General features: G+C 48.2%; 2 protein-coding genes across 4 annotated transcripts in view; one reads left to right on the top strand and one right to left on the bottom strand.

Annotated features, from left to right (window-relative positions):
• The first annotated feature begins 2,285 nt into the window (after positions 1 to 2,285).
• Positions 2,286 to 17,084, top strand: TMEM54 (transmembrane protein 54). The gene is made up of 6 exons (XM_048499733.1): positions 2,286 to 2,484; positions 10,349 to 10,542; positions 11,538 to 11,597; positions 14,002 to 14,190; positions 15,386 to 15,520; positions 16,263 to 17,084. Exons 1-6 carry the CDS (start codon positions 2,472 to 2,474, stop codon positions 16,353 to 16,355), a joined length of 684 nt encoding a protein of 227 aa, XP_048355690.1. The 5' UTR covers positions 2,286 to 2,471; the 3' UTR covers positions 16,356 to 17,084.
• HPCA (hippocalcin) overlaps positions 16,674 to 21,204 on the bottom strand; it is a 37,753-nt gene continuing 33,222 nt past the window's right edge. For 2 of the 3 annotated variants that reach the window (XM_048499732.1, XM_048499731.1), the window contains exon 4: positions 16,674 to 20,496. In XM_048499732.1, the coding sequence (XP_048355689.1) occupies positions 20,399 to 20,496 (98 nt within the window). In that variant the 3' untranslated portion in view covers positions 16,674 to 20,398. The remainder of the gene's footprint in view (positions 20,497 to 21,204) is intronic. The other variant, XR_007244777.1, reaches the window with a different exon arrangement.

Genomic DNA, 21,204 nt, shown 5'->3' with positions numbered 1-21,204 from the left:
ATCAGAATGTTGTTATGGGGATGTGCTCCAAAAGTTGCTAGACAGGCTAGGAGACCAAGCCAATATGCCTGTGGTTGAGTGTCCTCCCTCTGATAGTAACTACCACTGGATGTTTTGATGGAGAGGAAGAAAGGATGTGGCATGTGAACATCCTGTTGTGCCCACCACCATCCTCTGATGGACTCCCTGGATGTTTTCTTGAGCTTGGCAATACAGTCCATAGACCCAGAAATTCTGCTGATGCACACTGCAAATATCTCCAGCATTCTGAAGAAATTGTTGGTCTGCGCCTACGGCATCTGACTGCACAAGGCCACGATTTGAGGGTTGTGTGTATGTGTTGTTTTTCTGTGGTTTGATTTGTGTAGGAAGCTGTTTGGGGTGGCTGACCTTTTGGTGGAAGATTTAGCCTAGGACTCCGTGGTGGCGAACCTTTGGCACTCCAGATGTTATGAACTACAATTCCCATCAGCCCCTGCCATGCTGTAGGGGCTGGTGGGAATTGTAGTCCATAACATCTGGAGTGCCAAAGGTTCGCCACCACCAGCCTGGATTGATTTGTCCTGATGCTAGATAGATCTCTGGTTTCTGATGTTCAAAGTGAAGAAATGGCATCCTCTTTTGGCACCTGAGCAGGCCTTTATTGAATCAGGGTGATGGCTGGCTGATATTTCTAGGAATGCAGTAGACACCTGCCTGTTGGAAGAGCTGATGCTAAGTCCATTGTGGCCAGAGGGCTAGAAAGATGCTAGGCTTTGGGGGCTTGAATCAGGACAGGGGGAGAGAGTTCATGTTTCCTGACCTGACAGGCAAAGAGAAACTGAGAGGGGCTACAGGTAGACTTTTGGGGTGGGGGGTAGCTGATGCTGCCTTAAGACTGACATTAGCCTGTTTTTGCGCATGTTCAACTGTGGGTGAACATATAAAAATCAGATTGCAAGCAGCGTCTTCTCACAAATACACCAACCATTAAAATCTCTCCTGGAACTTCATTCCAGGAGGGAAAATGGGGAGTATGAAGTTTAACTACAGCTTCTCCAAATGTTCAGCTGCCTCTGCAACTGTTTTCATGAGAGATGCTATCAGCTGGACCCTGTACAAGTATCTGGCTTATCCCTCTGCTAGGCAGTTCAGCTGACTTGGCCCATGGCGCTTGCTAATTGTAATGCCCATTTTCCTAGCAAAGATCCCAAAATGCTTTCTTTTTAAAGTTTCCCCCCAATTTTAAATATGAGCAGCATTTTTTGGCACCATGTTGCCGTCTTGGCATAGTAGAACATTTCGCTTAATCAGTGTGTAGAAAAGAAGAAAAACTTGCCAAGTTGCCTTTTTCCATGGGGTGTTCCAGGCAAGAAGCAAGCAGAGGTGGTTTGCCATTGCCTTCCTCGCAGAGCAACCTCAGACTTTCACAGTGGTCTCCCATTAAGCATTCACTATGGCTGACTCTAAGTTCCAAACGCTGATGAGCATTGGCCAAACTAGGTAAAACCTTTTTACTAGTTATTGAATGGGCAGTTTTCTACTGGACATTGCATTCATATAATAAATTTGAAAAGTACATTAAATGTTCTGCAGGTCAGAAGATTATCAAATACTTGGCGCGTGTAGAAGAAGAAGAGTTTGGATTTATAACCTACTTTTCTCTCCTGTAAGGAGACTCAAGGTGGCTTACAAGCTCCTTTCCCATCCTCTCCCCACAACAGACACCTTGTGAGGTAGGTGAGGCTGAGAGAGTTCTGAGAGAACTGTGACTAACCCAAGGTCACCCAGCAGGAATGTAGGAGTGCGGAAACACATCTGGTTCACCAGACAAGTCTCCACCACTCAGGTGGAGAAGTGGGGAATCAAACCCTGTTCTCCAGATTAGAATCCATCTGATCTGAACCACTCTGCAACCTGTGGCTCTCCAGATGTTCATGGACTACAATTCCCATCAGCCCCTGCCAGCATGGCCAATTGGAGAGCCACAGGTTGCAGACCCCCCCACTAAGACACCTTACTTTTTTCAGTGATTGTTTTGAAATACACATAAATATCATCTGTGTTTTTCTTCTCTAGGACAAAAGGGATGAATATTAGAAATGTGAAAGGAGAATGCAAAGGCTGGCTGAGAAAGTGAGATTCAAAATGCTTCTGGCTCCTCGTGGCAGGTAAGACTGAGCTGACACACCTGACTAGCAAATAAGGAGAGACTGGAGCAAAGAGCTCGAGAGGGGTGGGGTTTGGTAGGTGAATCACGTTTCCTGGGGGAAGGAGATGGTGGAGTTTGGCCTTTTGTTCTGGGGCCCAGGGAGCTAGTCAAACAGGAAGAGCTGATTTCAAATTGCAGGCTGTCTGCAGGAAGAGGCAGAAGGCTGCTGCAGGGAAACAGGCACTGCCTGGGGAAAGCACGAACTCGAGGTGCGCTAAGGCTGCCTGCTCCAGCAAACTGCGGGGAGGAGGACTCCATGGCCTGATCTTGAGCTGCCAAGATGTGTCGGCTGGGTGAGTGGGCTCCTCTTGGAGGTTAAAGGCCAAGGTGGGTGGGCAAGGCCTTGTATTTCCTTCCCCCCCAAGAGGGTCACAGCATGCCATGCACAAAGTACTCTCGGAGGAGATGCCTATCTTGAAGAAGATGCTGGAGCAATCCTGTGCCATCTGAGAGGTGCTTCAGTGTAGCCCAAGACTTTGCAAGGGATAATAACGTAAAGGTGGAAGGGGTGCCCTGCTGGATTGCCCCACTGGCCTATCCAGTCCAGCAAGTTGTTTCGCAGCATTGCTCTGGAGAACCAACAAACAAGCCATGGAGGCCAAGGCCTTCCCCCGATGCTGCTTTGTGCACTGAGATTCAGAGGTTTACTGCCTCTGGACATGGACGGTACCTTTGACAAACCTGGCTAGTGGCCATTGGTGGACTCCTCCTCCTCCATGTCGGCCTAATCCCTTTTTAATCCTGCTGCACACCTGTCCGGGCCATCCCACACAGCTTTTATAGCAGTTCGAAGAGGTTGTCTTGCTTGTGGAGATGGGCTGAGCCCATCAAAGGGCAGCAAAGGTTGTTCAGGAGGGTTTCCACTAGATACCATCACTAGCTTCTGTGCCGGGGTTGCCAGCCTCTGGGGCTGGGGCATATGTGTGGAGATCTCCCAGAATTACAACAGACCTCTGGACTGCAGAGATCAGTTCCACCGAAGAAAATGGCTACGTCAGAAGTTAGGATTGTTTAGCATCACATTCCCAGTGAGCTCCTTCCCCAGTCTCTACCCCCTTAGGCTTCCCCCCACCCCCAGATCTCCAGGAATTTCCCAACCCAGAGTTGGCAACCCCACCTGAGCCTGGTGGCAGAACTAGGCCCTGCAACAGGTCAAGGACTAACAGAAAGGGATGCTGATCAGCACATGAAGAGTGTCTTTCCCGTAGCACTCTCCAGCCTCACTCTTCTAGAACTGGAGGGGTGGGGGAATGCTTACAAGTCCCAAAGTGAGTTTTGCAAGCAGGTTGGACACCAGTCCCTCTTGTTTTAGAAACCTGGCACTGCACGTTGGTTTGAAGACTTTAAAAGTCCTGAAAACTTTCACCCTTTATTTGCCCTCACGTCTCTCAAGAGCCAGATTCTTAGGATTGCCACACTTTACAGCAGGGGTACTGCACTGTGACCCTCCAGATGTTCATAGACTATGATTCCCATCAGCAATTGGCCAGGCTGGCAGAGGATGATGGGAATTGTAGTCCATGCACACCCGGAGGGCCACAGTTGGGCCCTTTGCTTTATAACATAATATCACCAGTTCAGTTCGTGGCATGTACTGGGGATGCTCCTTAAATCTATTGGTAAATGAAATGTGTATGAACCATGTATGAACAATGCATGACTCATTAGGATTCTGAGATCTGGAGTCTAAGAATTCGGACATTAGGGAGCCTGAGGCTGTGTTCATTCACGCAAACAAGAACACAGTCTGGGGTGCAAGTCCATTGATTTTAGTGATGGGTAATATTCCTCTCTCCTCTGCTATTTGCACAAACAGAGGTACGTTTGCTCATAAACTGAAAAAGGCAAGTACTGAGTGTTCTGTTAACCTGCTGCACCCTTTGCATGGATTGGAGTGGGAGGAGAAAGAAAGGATAGGGGAGATACTTTAAATTTCCTTCAAAACAAGCCTGTTTCTTTCAAGATTAACTGCTTGTTAAAAGAGCAAAGACCGGCGGGCATTCATTGAAAATGCTGGGGGGAAGAATTAGGACTAATAAAAGGAAACACCTTCTTCACGCAACTGTGTGATTGGTGTTTGGAATATGCTGCCACAGGAGGTGGTGATGGCCACTAACCTGGATAACTTTAAAAGGGGCTTGGACAGATTTATGGAGGAGAAGTCGATCTATGGCTACCAATCTTGATCGTCCTTGATCTCAGATTGCAAAAGCCTTAGCAGACCAGGTGATCAGGAGCAGCAGCAGTAGCAGAAGGCCATTGCTTTCACATCCTGCATGTGAGCTGAGCTCCCAAAGGCACCTGGTGGGCCACTGCGAGTAGCAGAGTGCTGGACTGGTCTGATCCAGCAGGCTCTTTCTTATGTTCTTATGTTCTTAAATGCTAGCAGTGGGTGTTATTTAACTCAGATGAAATATGCTGTAATGCATGAAGGACTGCATTAAAAGGGGCTTGGACAGATTTATGGAGAAGTCGATCTATGGCTACCCATCTTGATCCTCCTTGATCTGGGATTGCAAATGCCTTAGCAGACCAAGTGCTCGGAAGCAGCAGCAGCAGAAGGCCACTGCTTTCACATCCTGCATGTGAGCTCCCAAAGGCACCTGGTGGGCCACTGCGAGTAGCAGAGTGCTGGACTAGATGGTCTCTGGTCTGATCCAGCAGGCTCTTTCTTATGTTCTTATGTTCTTAAATGCTAGCAGTGGGTGTTATTTAACTCAGATGAAATATGCTGTAATGCATGAAGGACTGCATTAAAAGGGGCTTGGACAGATTTATGGAGAAGTCGATCTATGGCTACCCATCTTGATCCTCCTTGATCTGGGATTGCAAATGCCTTAGCAGACCAAGTGCTCGGAAGCAGCAGCAGCAGAAGGCCATTGCTTTCACATCCTGCATGTGAGCTCCCAAAGGCACCTGGTGGGCCACTGCGAGTGGCAGGGTGTTGGACTAGATGGACTCTGGTCTGATCCAGCAGGCTCTTTCTTATGGACAGTCCCAATGTCGGGGAAAGTGACTTGCCCAAGTGTGACCTGGCAAGTTGGGGGGCACGTCCACTGGCCAGTTTCTCCTTCTATTCCTGGAATCAGCAGGCATAAAAACTGGAGGAATGGTGTCATGGCCATTATGAAAAATATTTGTTTGCATTGTGCTAGTGATGCGAAGATGCTTTGCGGATGAATAGAATGAAGGAAAAACCAAGAAATAAAAGACCCTGCCTCCAGACAGTGCACAATCTAAATTTTCACAGTAGGGTGCGGGATAATGACAGGAAGCACCGGAGGAATTGGAGCAGCCTAAGAAATATCCTGCAAATGCTAACATAGACTTACTTGTTGGCACAGGTTTTTGAGAAGCATCTTTACCTCTGCATGTCAGCCTGGCAGCAAAAGGAGCCTGAATTGCTTGAGCCTTCTTGTCCCGCCCGATCAGGTCACTGATGATCTGCAGACTTTGAGATGTGTTCACAAAAAGATGACCCCCCCCCCCCCCCGGGCCGGTCTTTGCTCTTTTAACAAGCAGTTAATCTTTAAAGAAACAGGCTTGTTTTAAAGGAAATTTCAGTTTGCAGAGGGCTTCCTTATAGCTCTTGAGTCAACATACTCAAAGGAACCCTATAAACCCACTGGATTGTTTGCTCTGAAACTTTCTGCCCAGATCTGTGGAAAGGCTGTTTCCTACCACTGATTCTCACAGATTGGTTACTTGATTGGAGAACAGTGGCAAGGATTCCTGCTCCCCACCCAACTGCACAACTATAGACAGCCAGCGTGGTGTAGTGGTTAAGAGCAGGTGGATTCTAATCTGGAGGACCAGGTTTGATTCCACACACCTCTACCTGAGTGGCAGAGGCTAATCTGCAGAAACAGATGTGTTTCCACACTCTGACATTCCTGCTGGGTGAGCTTGAGCTAGTCACAGTTCTTTGGAACTCTCTCAGCCCCACCTACCTCACAAGGTGTCTGTTGTGGGAAGAGGAAGGGAAAGGAGCTTGTAAGCCACCTTGAGTCTCCTTACAGGAGAGAAAGGGGGGGGGGTATAAATCCAAACTCTTCTTCTATATCACACCATGCATAATTCATTTAGCTGCCCTGGGCCTTGCTTTGGCCAGGGAGAGCAGGATATTGAGTTAAATTTATGGACTCCATTGCCATAATTTATCATGCTGATTGGCAAAGGCCTGGCTGAGGTCTGGCACACACATACTGGGGAATGCAGTGGAAGAGTGGAGCATTCTGCTGCAGACTACAGGTGATGGATTCCGGCTTGGCATGTTCCTCTCAACAAAGAACTTCCTGCAATTAGAAAGCTAGCATGGCAGAGAGACAGCTTTTGCTGCCTGTGCTGGTTTTCTATTTGTTGGGAAGTTTTAACATAGGAGAGCCTGTTCACCTGAATGTCTCAAGCATGAAGTTTAATGCTGGCAAAACAAAAGCACTCAGCTCTGGGGTTTTGTCCTTGCAGGACATCTTCTGGAAATGATGCTGCTACATGTGTAAAGCAGCTTCCTGGCATGGGCATCCGGTTTGTCTGAGGCCGTGTCATGTTTAAACCAGGCTGAAGAAGGCTTTACACAGAGATTAGGGAGATTTACGAAAGCAAAAAGGATTATGTCCAGCGTTGCCTCTCCAAGGTTGCTAGCAAAGATCTTTCTGATAGCTAACAGCTATAATAACAAAAAAGAACTGCCATGTTCAGAGGCAGTCTACCTCAGAACACCAACTGCTAAGCATAGTCATTTACATGTTTATGAATGCTGCGAGTCAGTTGCACTGCACTGGCTGCCCTGTTTTCCCACTAGCACAGGGGCTCTGCAACCTGCGGCTCTCCAGAAGTTCATGGACTACAATTCCCATCAGCCAATTGGCCATGCTGGCAGGGGCTGATGGGAATTGTAGTCCATGAACATCTGGAGAGCTGCAGGTTGCAGACCCCCTAGCACAGCTGAGGGATGTTGTCCCTACGTAGCCAGCAAAAAATCCTGTCTTTTTAATAGGACACTATTGACCAAATGCTGTAATTTACTGCCATGCCATGAAAAGCTCCAGCTGTTAATTTCCACATCGCAAGCCTGAGGGCAATACTTGTGAAGAATGGCTGTGCTCCCCCACCCCACTCTCCTCCTGCAGCCTGACAAAGACATTAACCCACTTTTCTCCTCCACCCTGGGGAAGTGCTAAAAATGCAGAAGCAGAACAGGAGGGAAGGCTGGGAATGCACAGCTATGCAAATGGCATGGGGGTTTTCCCCCCAAGAATGCATTCCTGTAGCTCTGGGTTGCATTACGCCTCACCTTTGACTCTTCTAACCTTTGGCCTCCCTGCCTTTCCCCAAATTTTTGCACCACACTCTGGAGACAGAATCAGATCTGACAACATAACAGAGGCATGGATTGTGGGAGTGGGAGACGAGGTGGGGCTGTGGTCCTCAGAAGCACAGGTGGCTCAAAAGCCACTGATTACCTTGTAAAGGACGGCAAGTTGCCTCCCCCTATATTGAGCTCTATAAAAACTCTGTCGCAAGCACGGATCTGGCATTTCACAAGACACTTGAACACTGATTGTGCCGTGTCCTCTAGATCCCTCAAATGAGGCAGACTCCGGTGTGAATGAAATCTCTTTCATTGATAGAGAATCGGTAGAGATGTGCACTGGAAAAGGATCATTGTCCAGTCTGAATTCAGGCGGAAAGGCCCCAGCAGAAGTCACCACAGCCCTTTCGCCCCACCCCAGGCCCATTAGGCCAGCAACAGTTTCTCGCAAGCAGGTGCACCTGTGCACCTCACCCCACCCCACCCAGCAGATAACTGCTATCTTAGAAGATCCTGTGGGAAGGTGACTTTGAAGCAAGCCTGCCAGCCAAAGCAGCAGAGACAGGAAAGCGAAGGTGAGCAGGCCGAGAACACTCAGAGGGACCCCAGATGCCACATCCACCACTCCCTCTTGAAGATTCACGGCAAGACCGAACACCCAGGTCTTGACAAAACCCTTATCCCAGTTATGCCAAGAATCCTGTGAAATAAATTAATCACTACTAATTAATAATAACTTTAATTATTAACATTTCTGTTACAATGAATAACAATCAACATTTGTGACTAGGGAGACGAAGGGAACGGGCTGTGGCTCAGTGGAAGAGCCCCTGCACGGCACGTGGAAGGCAGCAGGTTCAATCCCTGGCATCTCCAGTTAAAAGGACTGGGTGATGTGAAGGATTTTTACCTGAGACCTTGGAAAAGCACTGCCAGTCTGATTAGATAATAGAGGCCTTTGTGGCCAGTGGTCTGATTCAGTATAAGGTACCTCCGTGTGTGTTCACGGTTGATGTTTTACTCTTGATTTTAGCAGTGAACATCTTTTTAATATTTTTTTATATAAACCTTTAATGGCATAATTAAAACAACAGCAGCAATATACCAGCAACAATGGCAACCTCAGTGTAATGATACAATCTCCAGTACAGTTACAACCGTTTGCTGATGACAGAGCGCAAAAAGTTAGCCAGCCCTTCCAATACACTTGCAGAACCACAATCCAGCATCGTTACCACAATTGATAGATCAGTATTATCAGTGGGGGTTTTTAACCACGGGTTTAGATATTTATTCCTGGCTAAACTGTGTAACGGGCAGTGTAATATCACGTGTTGGATTGATTCTTCGTAAGCTGAACTGCAGGGACAAAATCTTTCATTGAAAGGCACTTTCTGTATTCTACCCTGAGTGGTAGCTGAAGGGAGAATATTGCACCTGGCAAGGGTCAGGGCTCGTCGCAATTTGGGTTCTAAAACCAAATGGAAATATTTGGCCATGGTATATGGTTTTAACGGTATACCCAAGTGCAAGGGAGAGCAGCGTTTATTAGCCTGCTGCATCAGGTGACTATACTCGAGATCATACAATCTCTTTTTAATATTTTTTTAATTTAATTTTTACCAGCAGTGGCGTAGTGGTTAAGAGCAGGTGTACTCTAATCTGGAGGAACTGGGTTTGATTCCCCGCTTGGCCCCTTGAGCTGTGGAGGTTTATGTGGGGAATTCAGATTAGCCTGTACACTCCAACACACGCCAGCTGGGCAACCTTGGGCTAGTCACAGTTCTTTGGAGCTCTCTCAGCCCCACCTACCTCACAGGGTATTTGTTGTGAGGGGGGAAGGGAAAGGAGTTTGTCAGCCCCTTTGAGTCTCCTTGCCGGAGAGAAAGGGGGGATATAAATCCAACTCTTCTTCTTCTTCTTCATCTGTATGCAAACATAACAGATACCACTTTTTGTTGTTGGTGGAAAGGGCCATCAAGTTGCAGCCAGCCTGTGGCAACCCCTTGAGGGGTTTCAAGGCCAGAGACTAACAGAGGTGGCTTGCTGTTGCCTGCCTCTGAGTAGCCACCTGGCACTCCCTGGGTAATCTCCAATAGAAAAACTGACAAGGGCCAACCCTGATTAGATTCTCAGACAAGGTTGGACTAGCCTGGGTGTTCCATAACCATTAGTCTACCCAGCCCAGTGTACCCTGCCCAGTCTTGTCAGATCTTGGAACCCAGGCAAGATTGGCCTTGATTAGTACTTGGATGGGAGACCATCGAGGACATCCAGGGTTGCCATGCAGAAGCAGGCAGTGGTAAACCACCTCTGAACAGCTCTTGCTCTGAAAACCCTGTGAGCTGCCGAAAGTCAGCTGCAACTCAGAAGTATTAAAAACAAAACTTTGATTAGCAGCCATGTTCCAAGGTCTGAGGCAGGGTGAGGTTTTTTCACTGGTACTTGAGATCCTTTTAATTGTTGGGTGCCAGGAACTCAACTAGGGACCTTCCAAAGGTGGAGCAAGTACTGTGTACCTCATGATGCAATATTTAGGGTTCTCCTGCCTCCCAGCTTGTGCATAAAAGGGAGGATATGAATCCACGGGAATAAGGATGCAAGCAAAAAGAATTCTGACAAGCCAATCAGTGTTCTGTGATAGCAGATCAAAAGGGTACCAGAGCCTGATGGCTCCCAGCATGGTCACCTTGAAAGATCTGACTCTCACATGTGTTTGATGCGTTCGCTTTAATATTCTGTTGGCTGTATTTTGCTTATCTATCATCTATTTCGAAAGGTTGCCTGCTCTGGGTCTTTGAATTGCATGCCACCCTGAAACAAACACAGCCCTTTATCTTCTCCAGATCATCTGGACCCCGTCAGCACTCAGAAACTCTTGATGAAAACAGGACTCATCCTGATAGTCATTGGCCACCTGAACTTCATTGCCAGTGCTCTGGTTCATGGAACGGTGCTGCGCCACATCGCCAACCCTAAGGATTCCATTTCGTTGCAGTATGCCATCTCCAACATCATTTCAGTGACGTCGGCCATGCTGGTAAACATTATTTGAATGCTGGAAGAAGGAGCAGTATGCAAGGGCTAGGTGCAGTGGTGGGATTCAGCAGGTTCGCACCACTTCGGCAGAACCGGTTGTTAAAATGGTTCTTGTAAACAACCAGTTGTTAAATTACTTGAATCACACCACCGGAACCGGTTGTTAAATTATTTGAATCCCACCACTGGCTAGGTGGTATCAAAGTCAGGGCTTAAGGTCAGTCACTGCTGGCTGGAGCCAAGGTCACACTTGCACTTGCTGTTATCTGTGTATGTTTCAGTCACTGTTCATTGCAACTTAGTGAAGTGTGCCTCTCTTGTTCTTGCCCCCACATTCAATGGAGACTAAGTTCTTGTACCTCACATTTAAATCAGGTCCAAGTACTTGAAGCAGGAAAAGTTGTAAACAGCCATATTGTTTATGTAAAGTGCCATCAAGTTGCAGACAACTTATAGCCGTGGTGGCGAACCTATGGCACTCCAGATGTTCATAGACTACAATTCCCATCAGCCACCACTGACTTATAGTGACCCCACAGGGTTTCCTAGGCAAGAGACAAGCAGAGGTGGTTTGCCATTGCCTGCCTCAGTGTAGCATCCCTGGCCTGTCTTGGTGGTCTCCCATGCAAGTACTAACTGGGGCTAGCCCTGCTGAGCTTCTGAGGTTTGGCGCAACTAGGCTAGCCTGGTCCATCTAGGTTAGGGCAGCAGCCATACTGGTTCATTCAGAATTCACAAACAAGAACACATCCATGTTATATCTTTTATAAGGACCTGCCAAAGAGCCAAAATAATTTGCAAGCTTTTGAGCCCACCAGAGCTCTTAATCAGGCTGGATTCCAAACTCTTTTAAAAAATAATCTTGGATCAGAAATAATGTTTGCAAACTTAATTTATGTGAACTTGAAGACATACGATGTGTTCTTAATGCAACATTTAGCTTGCCATAATCTTATATTTTTTCTTTCTTTTTCAACATCTGTATTTCCTTTGCAGACCATCTCTTGTGGAATAGCAGCCATTGTGCTCTCCAGATACATGTACCGGAAATCGCTGGTAAGGATCTTCATTCTTTTTCCTTTGGGGGGCAAAAAATGTCATTAGCGAGACATTTTTTTCCTGTATGTCAAGGCCATTCCAGATTTTCAATGAGCTGTTTATTGAAGCCCTTCTTTGACTTTTGACAATTTGATTTTGAGTCTGAAAGCTGGAAATCCCCTTTGTCTTTTCCCTCTATGTCTTGTTCTCTTTTGCCAAGAAGTTGCTTGTCTGAAGTTATGGGCAACTCTGTTGTCTGCCCTTTCCACAGTTGATGAAGAAGAGAAGGTTTTTATACTCCTTTTTTCTCTACTGTAAATAGTAAAGTGGCTTACAATCATCTTCCCCCACCTCCACAAGAGATACCTTGTGAGGTAGGTGGGGCTGAGGGAGTTCTGAGAAAACTGTCTGTCCCACGGTTATCCAACAGGCTTCATGTGCAGGAGTGGGGAATCAAACCTGGATCTCCAGATTCAAATCTGCTGCTCATAACCACTATATGGTGATGGAGCATACAGTTCCTCATGTTGTAAAATATTCCAGTGGCAGGAACTCAAGAAATGCAAAGAGCTCTTCAGCAGGTGGCTTCCATGTTGTGACCTCTATGTAACTATAGAATAATGTTTCAAGATTCGATAGCACTGTGCATGTGAATTTTGGGGCCATCACTGAGTGCATACCTCCAAGCAATACCTTTTACTGGAGGATCTGCACTGATGGGTTCTTTGCTCTTTACGTCTGCATCCACAAGACAGTGGTCTTTTTTGCTTTTCTTCCTTGCCGCTGTCACTGCAGACTGTGGCCCCTTCTGCACACGCAAAATAATGTGTTTTCAAACCACTTTCACAACTGTTTGCAAGTGCATTTTGCTATTCCGCACAGCTTCAAAGAGCACTGAAAGCAGTTTGAAAGTGCATTATTCTGCATGTGCGGAATGAGCCTGAGTGTAGAGTAGTTATACTGCACTTTCTTTCCCCCTAATAACTGCTATGTTCTTCCCACATGCCATCAAAGTATTTTTATTTGTATGCTGAACCTCCAGAGATTTGCTTGAAGCAGTAAACAGGTAAAGGAAAGGTAAAGGTAGCCCCCTGTGCAAGCACCAGGTCATTACTGATCCACAGGATGATGCCACATCACATCTTCACTAGGCAGACTATATTTACAGCGTGGTTTGCCACTGTCTTCCCCAGTTGTCTGCACTTTAGCCCCAGCTGGCTGGGTATTCACTTTATTGACCTTAGAAGAATGGAAGGCTGAGTCAACCTTCAGCAGTGTGTAACAGACTTCTCTCTGTGATACACCTCTGAAGACGCCAGCCACAGATGCAGGCAAAACGTTAGGAAAAAGATCTACCAGACCAAGGCCACACAGCCCGGAAAGCCCACAACAACCATTTCAGCAGGCTACCTGAAACTGTCAGGATCAAACTCAGATAATGAGCAAAGTTTGGATCGTACTACTGCAGCTTACCATTCTGTGCCATGGGACTAATTAAAACATTAACACCCAAAAAAGGAACTTGATTCCTTGACTTTCAGATTAAAAGTCTGATGTTCTATTGATTTTGCTGTCTGGGCTCAAAAGCAAAACAATGCCATAAAACCATGGCAAATAATAGAAATGATCAATATTTCACAGATGCAGAGGGCATAGCATGGAGCAACTACTGAACAGCCCAAAAATATCCATGAAGCAGACTTCAGGCTAGAAGCAAACCATAGAACAGCAGAAAAAGAGGGAGAAAGAGGACCCCCCCTTTTTAGTTAAAAGCCTGGGTAGGGGGCCAGATGTTTAAAAAGACTGTAAATGACAAACTATAGCAATAAGTCAATTGCCCATTGTAAGCGACACTATGCCAGTTATATTTGGAATCTGACGTGTTATTATACCTTAAAATCAGTGAATAGAATTTTTCAAAAGCTCTCTAATGCTACATGTGTGGAGGAGAAATGGTGGCAGGGGTCCTGAGGCAAGGATTGTGGTGCTAACGTGCATGGGACCTACAAAAATGCATTCCTTCCTGTCCTCAAAACTCTGTGGCTTTTGCCAAAAGCCCACGCAGCTGGAAGCATCACATTCGTCCTGTGTTTTAGAAAACCGCTTGCAGATAGGAAATGGGCAAAGAGAGGGGTCTGTCCATTTCTCCTTGCCCCATCTTCCAGGTCCACTGTAGCAGAGCAGAAATATACCTTTTCATAAATGTCATGGAACCCTCGAGAATCTAAGAAATAGCTATGGGATTTCCCAGCTCACAGATTCTTCCATCCTCCTGCAGAATATCCTTCCCCTGTATATTATTTCTTTAAGTGCATGGAATTGGGCAGCAGTCTCCACATCCCCCCCCCCCCCCCCCGGCCGCTGCAGATAGCCGTGCTCATTTTTGTTCCGAATGGCAGACCAAATGTTCTCTCCCTTGCAGAAATGGGTGGTGTTCTCCCTCAGCATCAGCAGCTCTTTCCTCTCCTTGTTCTGTGCGGTGGGGCTCGCCGTCTCCATCGTCCTCACTTTCGTCAACAATGGGCGCGCCCTGCTGGCCATGTGCACTTTTGCCGACGTGGACTTCATCCAGATTGTGCATGAGTGTCCCTTCGATCCCACTCGGGTCTACGTAAGTGCTGTCTGCAAGATTCCTACTACAAGAAAGCTCTTGAGGGAAGCAAATTAGAACAAGTTCCTCAGAGGGGCTGTGAGATAGCCTTCCTTTTGATAGGGTTTTCAGAAGAGTTTGGATTTTTATCCCCCTTTTCTCTCCTGTAAGGAGACTTAAAGGGGCTTACAATCTCCTTTCCCTTCCCCTGCAACAACAAACACCCTGTGAGGTGGGTGGGGCTGAGAGAGCTCCAAAGAACTGTGACTAGCCCAAGGTCACCCAGCTGGCTTGCGTTGGAATGCCCAAGCTAATTTGGTTCACCCAATAAGCCTCCACAGTGCAAGTGGCAGAGCGGTGAATCAAACCCAGTTCTCTAGATTAGAGTGCACCTGCTCTTAACCACTATACTATGCTGGCTGTCACTAAGGGATTTCCAGTAATTGTTTCAGGGTCTTGGGGGTGGGGTTTCCAAACTTCCTACCTGCAGGACCCCTTTTGATGCTAACTTATTTGCCAAGGAATCTCTCCATGCTGCAAGGGTTTCTTGGGGGCCACAGTTAAAACAGGGCACCGGTGATGCTGGATATTTATTTTTATTGTACAAAATTTATATCCCTTCTTACTGCCCTCATGAGGGCCACCAAGATGGCTAACAAATTAAAACATATGTAATGGAATCGTATTTTAAAACCATTAAACCCAACAACACAAAAACCCACCAGAGCTAAAATACATATGAAAACATAAAAACGACAATTAAAACATTGGGCAAGAAGGACTGAGGAAATGTCAGTGAACCAAAATTCTTCATTAATGGTGGAAGATGGGGACCAATGAGTCTCTCTGGGGTGAGAGTTGCAGAGTTCTGGACTCATGAAGTTGAGATTCACCACGGCTCAGGGCCGGAGCTAAGGGGAACTGCGCCCGAGGCACGCATGCGCCCTGCACCCCTGCCATGCCCCCGCTACCCCACCCCCTGTCCCCTTGGCGCTACGCCACTGCCATGGCTTCATACAGCAGGAAGGTGATGCCTTCTGGCATGGGATATGTAGCTTGATCATGGGATGGCAAGAGGTTGTGTTTTCAGTTTGGTTAGAATGGGGACAGTGGGCAAGATCATGTGCCATTGTGATTCTCTGGTTCCAAATCAGCTGGATTAGGGGTTTTGCTCAGGGGTTATTATTTGCCCTCCTCCTCTCCTGCCTCCCTGCAGAGTTCCACGCTGTGTCTTTGGGGTCTTTCGTTCCTCCTGGAGTCTATAGAAATCATCTTCAGCATCCGATGCTTCCTGATCCTGCTCCAGCTCCTGAACCTGAAGCTTTGCCGCAGAAGGGCTCGCAAGAAAAATGTAAGGCTTTCCCTCACTCTGTCCTGCTGCCTTTCTTGACCCTGGGGGCCCTGGCAGTAGGTCTTTCCAATGCCTTCCAAGCCCACTGAGATTTCCCTGTGCAATTTTCTTCTGTCCTCCAGAGTACACCCACTAGAACAAAGTTTGGTAGCCCCTTACACCTGCAAACCCCAAAGCTATTCCCTGGAAGATGGCACATTCCATTCCGTTGGGAAGACTTGACCTTGAAAACTCTGTCTCAAATATTATGGATTCATCATCCAATATTCCAATTTAGTATCATGCCCTCTGAGACCTTTAAAACACTTCTGAATAATCTGGCCTAATTTCAAATAATTAGCAATTAGCAACTGGCTTGTCATTAGCATCTCATTAATTCTGGTCTCACCTAATTTGCAAAATACAACAGAAAATGGCTTCTCCAGACATTTTGACCTCTTGATGGCACTGTGAGATCTCTTGCGTGCAGGCTGGAAAGGTGGTCACTGCCCTTCAGTGTTAGCGTGGTCAGCCTCCAGACAAGGCCTGGAGATTTCCTGGATGTGTAATTTCTCTCCAGACTACAGAAGTCTGTTCCCCTGGAGAAAATAGCTACTTTGGAGGCTGGTGCGGGTGGGGTGTTGTTCACTGCCTCCGTGTGGGTGCTGTTCTACCCCCCTCCCCCCGCTTTCTTACATGCACCACAGTGCATATGGCCTTGTGGTGACTTTCTCATGCTCAGTGCAATCCTTCTGCTTTCAAGGTAACGCTGCAGTTTGTCAAAGCTGAGAGCCGAGAAGTCTGTGAGGGCCGTGATCTCCTGAGCCGAGATCGAGTGGAGACCGTGTGGCTCTAGCACCAGCAACACCAGGCACTGACCGCCCCAGGCAGACTCTTCTGTATTGACTGCTCTTGCTCCTCTGGGTCTGGCAGGGAAGATGACCTGCATGATCTACACGTTGGATGCAGCTGCCGGCGTGGCTGGGCTAGAGGCCTGTATTTCCACATTCCCAAACCTTTTCCTGATATGATAAGTGCATGGAGGCTGGTGCTGAGAAATCTGTTCCAAGCAACTCTGTTCAAGAACAAAGGGAGCAGCTGTGCCCAGATGTGGGAACTCCCAACCTGGTTCTCAGTAAGCATCTGAAATGACTGTGCAGGCCATTGCACTGAGGACAACAACAGAAAAACCCTTTATTTTGAAGGCGTGAAAAAGAACCAAGCCCCACAATTCCCACCCTGATGCGCACTCCCAAGATGGCTGGATCGATAGCTGCAGTGCCTTTCTCCAGACAGCTGGGCCAAGGATGCTGTTGACTTTTTTGGAGGTAGAAAAGCTCCAACCAGGTGATTGTGAAAGATCTGTGGGGCAGGGGGCCCACACTGCAGTTCTGCAAGCTTCAAGCAGTAGCTGAATCAACCAACTGCAAGGGGCCAATTTTAATTGGAGTGGCTTTGGGGGAGGGGTTGAAGTTTGTTTCTGTAAGAGGGAATGGAAAAGGAAACAGCAAATCCATCCAACTTATCATTCTGATAAGAAGCGATACTTGTTTGTAAAATAGTAAAGAACCCTATGCTGCCTTCAGTATTTCAAAAGGGCATCCGTATTGAGGCTCTGGAAGCACACTCATCAATTTGCACTGAATGAGCTGATCGACTAAGTGGTAGAGGGCTGGCCAGATCAAAATCTGTAGTTGGGTGAGTGGGTGAGAAGCAACATCTTTCAGGGTACAAGGTGAGGTTTGAAGACCCCAAGCTGCTGACCCCCCCCCCCCTTTGGCTCTTGGATACTCATTTGCATGGACCACCAGTAACACTGCAAATTAATCACATATTCAGTGGAGCTGCTGCTGGGTGGTCTCCCCTGCTCAAAGTGATTGTGTGTACAGTCCCCCCTTGTAGTTCTCTATGGTTAACACTCATGCGATGTGTACTGGAATCACTCCCTGTAGACGCATAGGACACATGCACACTTAGGTGTTGTCCCTGAGCAGGACCCTTCGAGAAACCGGCATCTATAAAGAACAATCTAATTTGCTGTGATGTTTATATGTTCTTCATCACCCAAGGTTTCTACTTTCTGCTTGCTCCTCCCACCATGAGCCTGGGTAGTTAGTACTCCAACCCCAGCTCCAGAGCTAGGCCAAAGCACCCACCCCACGTTGCCAATGGAAGCTTTAAGCAGCCTGAGTACTGCCATACGGTACAAAGTTGGAGCAGGACCATGATTCAATGGCACAATGGTAGAGCCCCTCCTATGAAAGCAGGAAGTCCCAGGTTCCATTCCAGCTATCTCCAGTTTAGAAGATCAGGTGGGAGGCCTCTGCCTGAGACCTTGGAGAGCGACTCCCAGCACAGACAATACTGACCCAGATGGACTGACGGTCTGATTTACCATAAAGAAGCTTCGTGTGTTCAAGGTGTCCTCCTGCTAATACCAGGCCTGCCTCTGCACGGTCATATATGGGACAGATCTGGGTGACAGCCAGCCTGCCCTGCAGTGTCTGCTTTCTATGGAGGGCCTCTGCTTCAGAGTGCTGTCAGTTCTGCCCAGCCTCCTTGGAATCCACAGCAATCCCTGTCGACAAACACTGGCTCAGCAGTCTGGTTTATATCTCAGGAAAATGTCAGAAGCCTGCCACGCCACCCCCTGCTGTGCTGAAAGCTACACTAAAAGCCCCAATCGCAACAGCAGACTTAGCAGATTGAAACACGTGGCTTTCAAGGTAACCATTGCAGATGAATCCCTGCCTAAGGGCAGGCTTGGTGTTTATTGAATTGCACAGCATACACAAGTGCTCTGGGGTTGTTCTGCCAACTGCAATGGGAGGGAAGGCTCCCGCGGGCTACTATTTGGTGCTCTCACAAGGGAGGCGAAGGAACTAGGGCCAGCTGGAGGAGGGGTAAGGGCGCTTGGTTCCAGTCAACACCACAGCCTAAAGGTGCCCTGTTGTGCCTGTCTGTGACGTGTGGGAGGGAGGTTTTGCTATGAGTCTGCAGGACAGGCTAGGAAGTTCCCATAGCCCAAGCTAAGTTGAGCAGCCCTGAAGGGAGCCTCAGCCAGTGGTTGTGACCGAAGTCAGGGGTGAACCAGTTCCTGTTGTTGTTGTTGTCACTGGCCAAGCCTCGGCACATGGCTCCTGCTGTGGTGCCAGCACACTGGGCTGCTTCCTCCCACCCTCCAGGAACTTTCCAGGGAGGCTGATGGGCCAGTTCGTGGATCAAGCTAGAAAGCCTCTGGATCAAATCCCTCCTGAGCCCTGAACCTATTTGGTGGCCTCAGGGTTTGTGTCAGCATACCCTGAGGTGGGAGGGCTGCCAGGACCCACTGTGGCTGTTGTCCCCTGCACACTCATTTGCCAGTGCTCCACCACTCTATGCTCCTTGCCACAAGCCCTGCCAGGTGCCACTGGGGAAAGGGCAGCAGGCAGCTGTGAGTGTGGGCAGTGGGAGATCTGGTGAGCAGACAAGGGACGAACACACAAGCAAGGGGGAGACATGCAGGAGGGTGAGACGAAAGAAGGGCATGAACAAGGGGCCTGGCGGTGGGCAGAGGATGCTGGGAGCTCTCTGCTGTGCAGCCCACAAAACCTGGAACTGGCCCTGGGTAGCCTCACCAGACTGGGTCACCTCTCAGCTCCCTCTCTGTTTTAACAGTTTAGGGTAGTAGCCTGTCTTTCAGGGTGGGTGTTATGGACCACTGAGAGGTTCTGTGCGCAAAGTGCTTTGGATCCTCTGAATGCGGCGTGATGCTTCCTGCCAAACCCTTTCTAGCCCAGCAGGGACAGGGAGCGTCTCCCCATGGGTAGTGTGAAGATCATCCTTGGCTGGCAAGAAGAGGAAGTGTGGTGACCTGATAAATATTTGTCTAGCAGGAAAAGGGGTCCTGGGGAAGACCTTTCTGCCCTGGCCTTGAGTGAGTAGGGAAAAATGGTGCTGGGTGCCTCTGTGGCGCCGTCTGAGTGACGGGTGACTTGTGCCAAATGTTTGAGCCCTTCCTTTGGGTGCGGCTGGAGCCAAGCCTTCCCTTTGGATTATGTCCTGCCCCAGAAACAGAAGGACGATTTCAGCCCAGGAAACCTGGTCGGTCTGCTAGCCCCGTTGAGTTCCATTTTACTTTGACCATAACTATCAGCTAGCCAATTTTTTAGCCCGGTCCCTCACAGGATTATCTGCAGTGAAACCCCACTAACGCCAAATATATTAACTCTACACTGAACGAACAAACAAAAAGCCCCCTGCCTAAACTATAGCATTGTGTATATTTGTGCTTGTTTTAACATAATGTACTATGCCAGATGACTCCACTGGAAGCCCACTGAAACCGAGAGGCTGAGATTGGAGTAACTCTGCATAGGATTGCACGGTCAAGTCCTCTAGTCACGGGGGAGCAATCCAGAGCTGGGCACAACAGAGCACTTGGGGCCCTGCTTTTTTCTTCCCCCCCTTTCCAAGGCAGCATTCACTCGCTGAACACTGGATGTTAAATTCTGCCCTGGTGGTCAAAGACACATAGATCACAGGCAGCCGTAATTATCATGTGCTACAAACAAGGAAGCAGCTGCGGAACAAAGGAGTGTTTTGGGAAAGCAAACGGTGCCAACTCAAGAAAAAGGACCAGTCCTCCTGCTCCACTTTCCCCACTGGTGCCACTAATAACCTGAAATGGTGCAGCATTCACACAAAACTACAGTGCTGGGGAGGGGGGGGGGAGCAGAAAACTGTGGCAGTCAGAAGAAATATACTGGCAGTGCTGTTGGACGGGGAGTGTGTCCATTTCCCCTTGGGGAGGATGGAAAGATGGCCGTCTCCTCGGAGCAGGGAGGCCGTGAGCCCCGTGAGGCAGTGCTGCTGTTGTGGGAGACGGCCTCACCGTTTTCTGCGTGGACAAAGAGGTGCTCAGAACTGCGAGGCGCTGCTGGGGTCGCACTGCAGCAGCCTCACAATGGACGGGTCGCTCTTAGCACCTTTGATGAACTCTTCCAAAGAAAGTTTGCCTGAAAAGGAGAGACAGGATAGCAAAACAAATTAGTCGGCCATAAGGGCACTTGTCAGCAGGCAGGCAGCATGAGCTTAGACAGAATTGTATACAGTTCTGGGCACTACAATTCAAGAAGGACAGACAAGCTGGAATGGGTCCAGAGGAGGGCAGCAAAAATGGTCAAAGATCTGGAGTCCATGCCCTCCGAAGAGAGGCTTAGGGAGCTGGGGATGTTTAGTCTAGAGAAGCAAAGGTTAAGGGGGGATATGATAACTATGTTTAAATATTTGAAGGGATGTCATGTCGAAGAGGGAGCAAGCTTGACATCTGCTGCCTCAGAGACTAGGACTTGGAGTGATGGATTCAAGGTGCAGGAAAAGAGATTCCACCTAAACATTAGGAAGAACTTCCTGAACGTCAGGGTTGTTCAACAGTGGAATTCACTGCCTCGGAGAGTTGTGGAGTCTCCGACTTTGGAGGTTTTTAAACAGAGGCTGGATGAACATATGTCAGGAGTGCTTTGATGGTGTGTTCCTGCATGACAGGGGGTTGCACTTGATGGCCCTTGGGGTCTCTTCCAACTCTATGATTCTAGACGTGGGAGGCCACAGAAGACTTGGGGAGACGTGACCCGCCAGCCAGGGAGCTCCATGGTCCTGCATTTATGGATTTTTTCAGCTGCCAAAATTTGCCATGCCCAAGAGCTGGGCCCACAAAGGGTGTA

The sequence above is a fragment of the Sphaerodactylus townsendi genome, linkage group LG06, assembly GCF_021028975.2.
Source record: "Sphaerodactylus townsendi isolate TG3544 linkage group LG06, MPM_Stown_v2.3, whole genome shotgun sequence".
Lineage (NCBI taxonomy): Eukaryota > Metazoa > Chordata > Lepidosauria > Squamata > Sphaerodactylidae > Sphaerodactylus > Sphaerodactylus townsendi.
This window is presented reverse-complemented; position numbering and strand designations above follow the sequence as displayed.

Bases quoted from the DNA above. Each gene is read 5' to 3' on its own strand.
- TMEM54 (XM_048499733.1), top strand. The intron at 10,543-11,537 runs GTAAACATTATT...TTTCCTTTGCAG, and splicing joins CAGTGACGTCGGCCATGCTG to ACCATCTCTTGTGGAATAGC. The intron at 15,521-16,262 runs GTAAGGCTTTCC...TCTGCTTTCAAG, and splicing joins GAAGGGCTCGCAAGAAAAAT to GTAACGCTGCAGTTTGTCAA.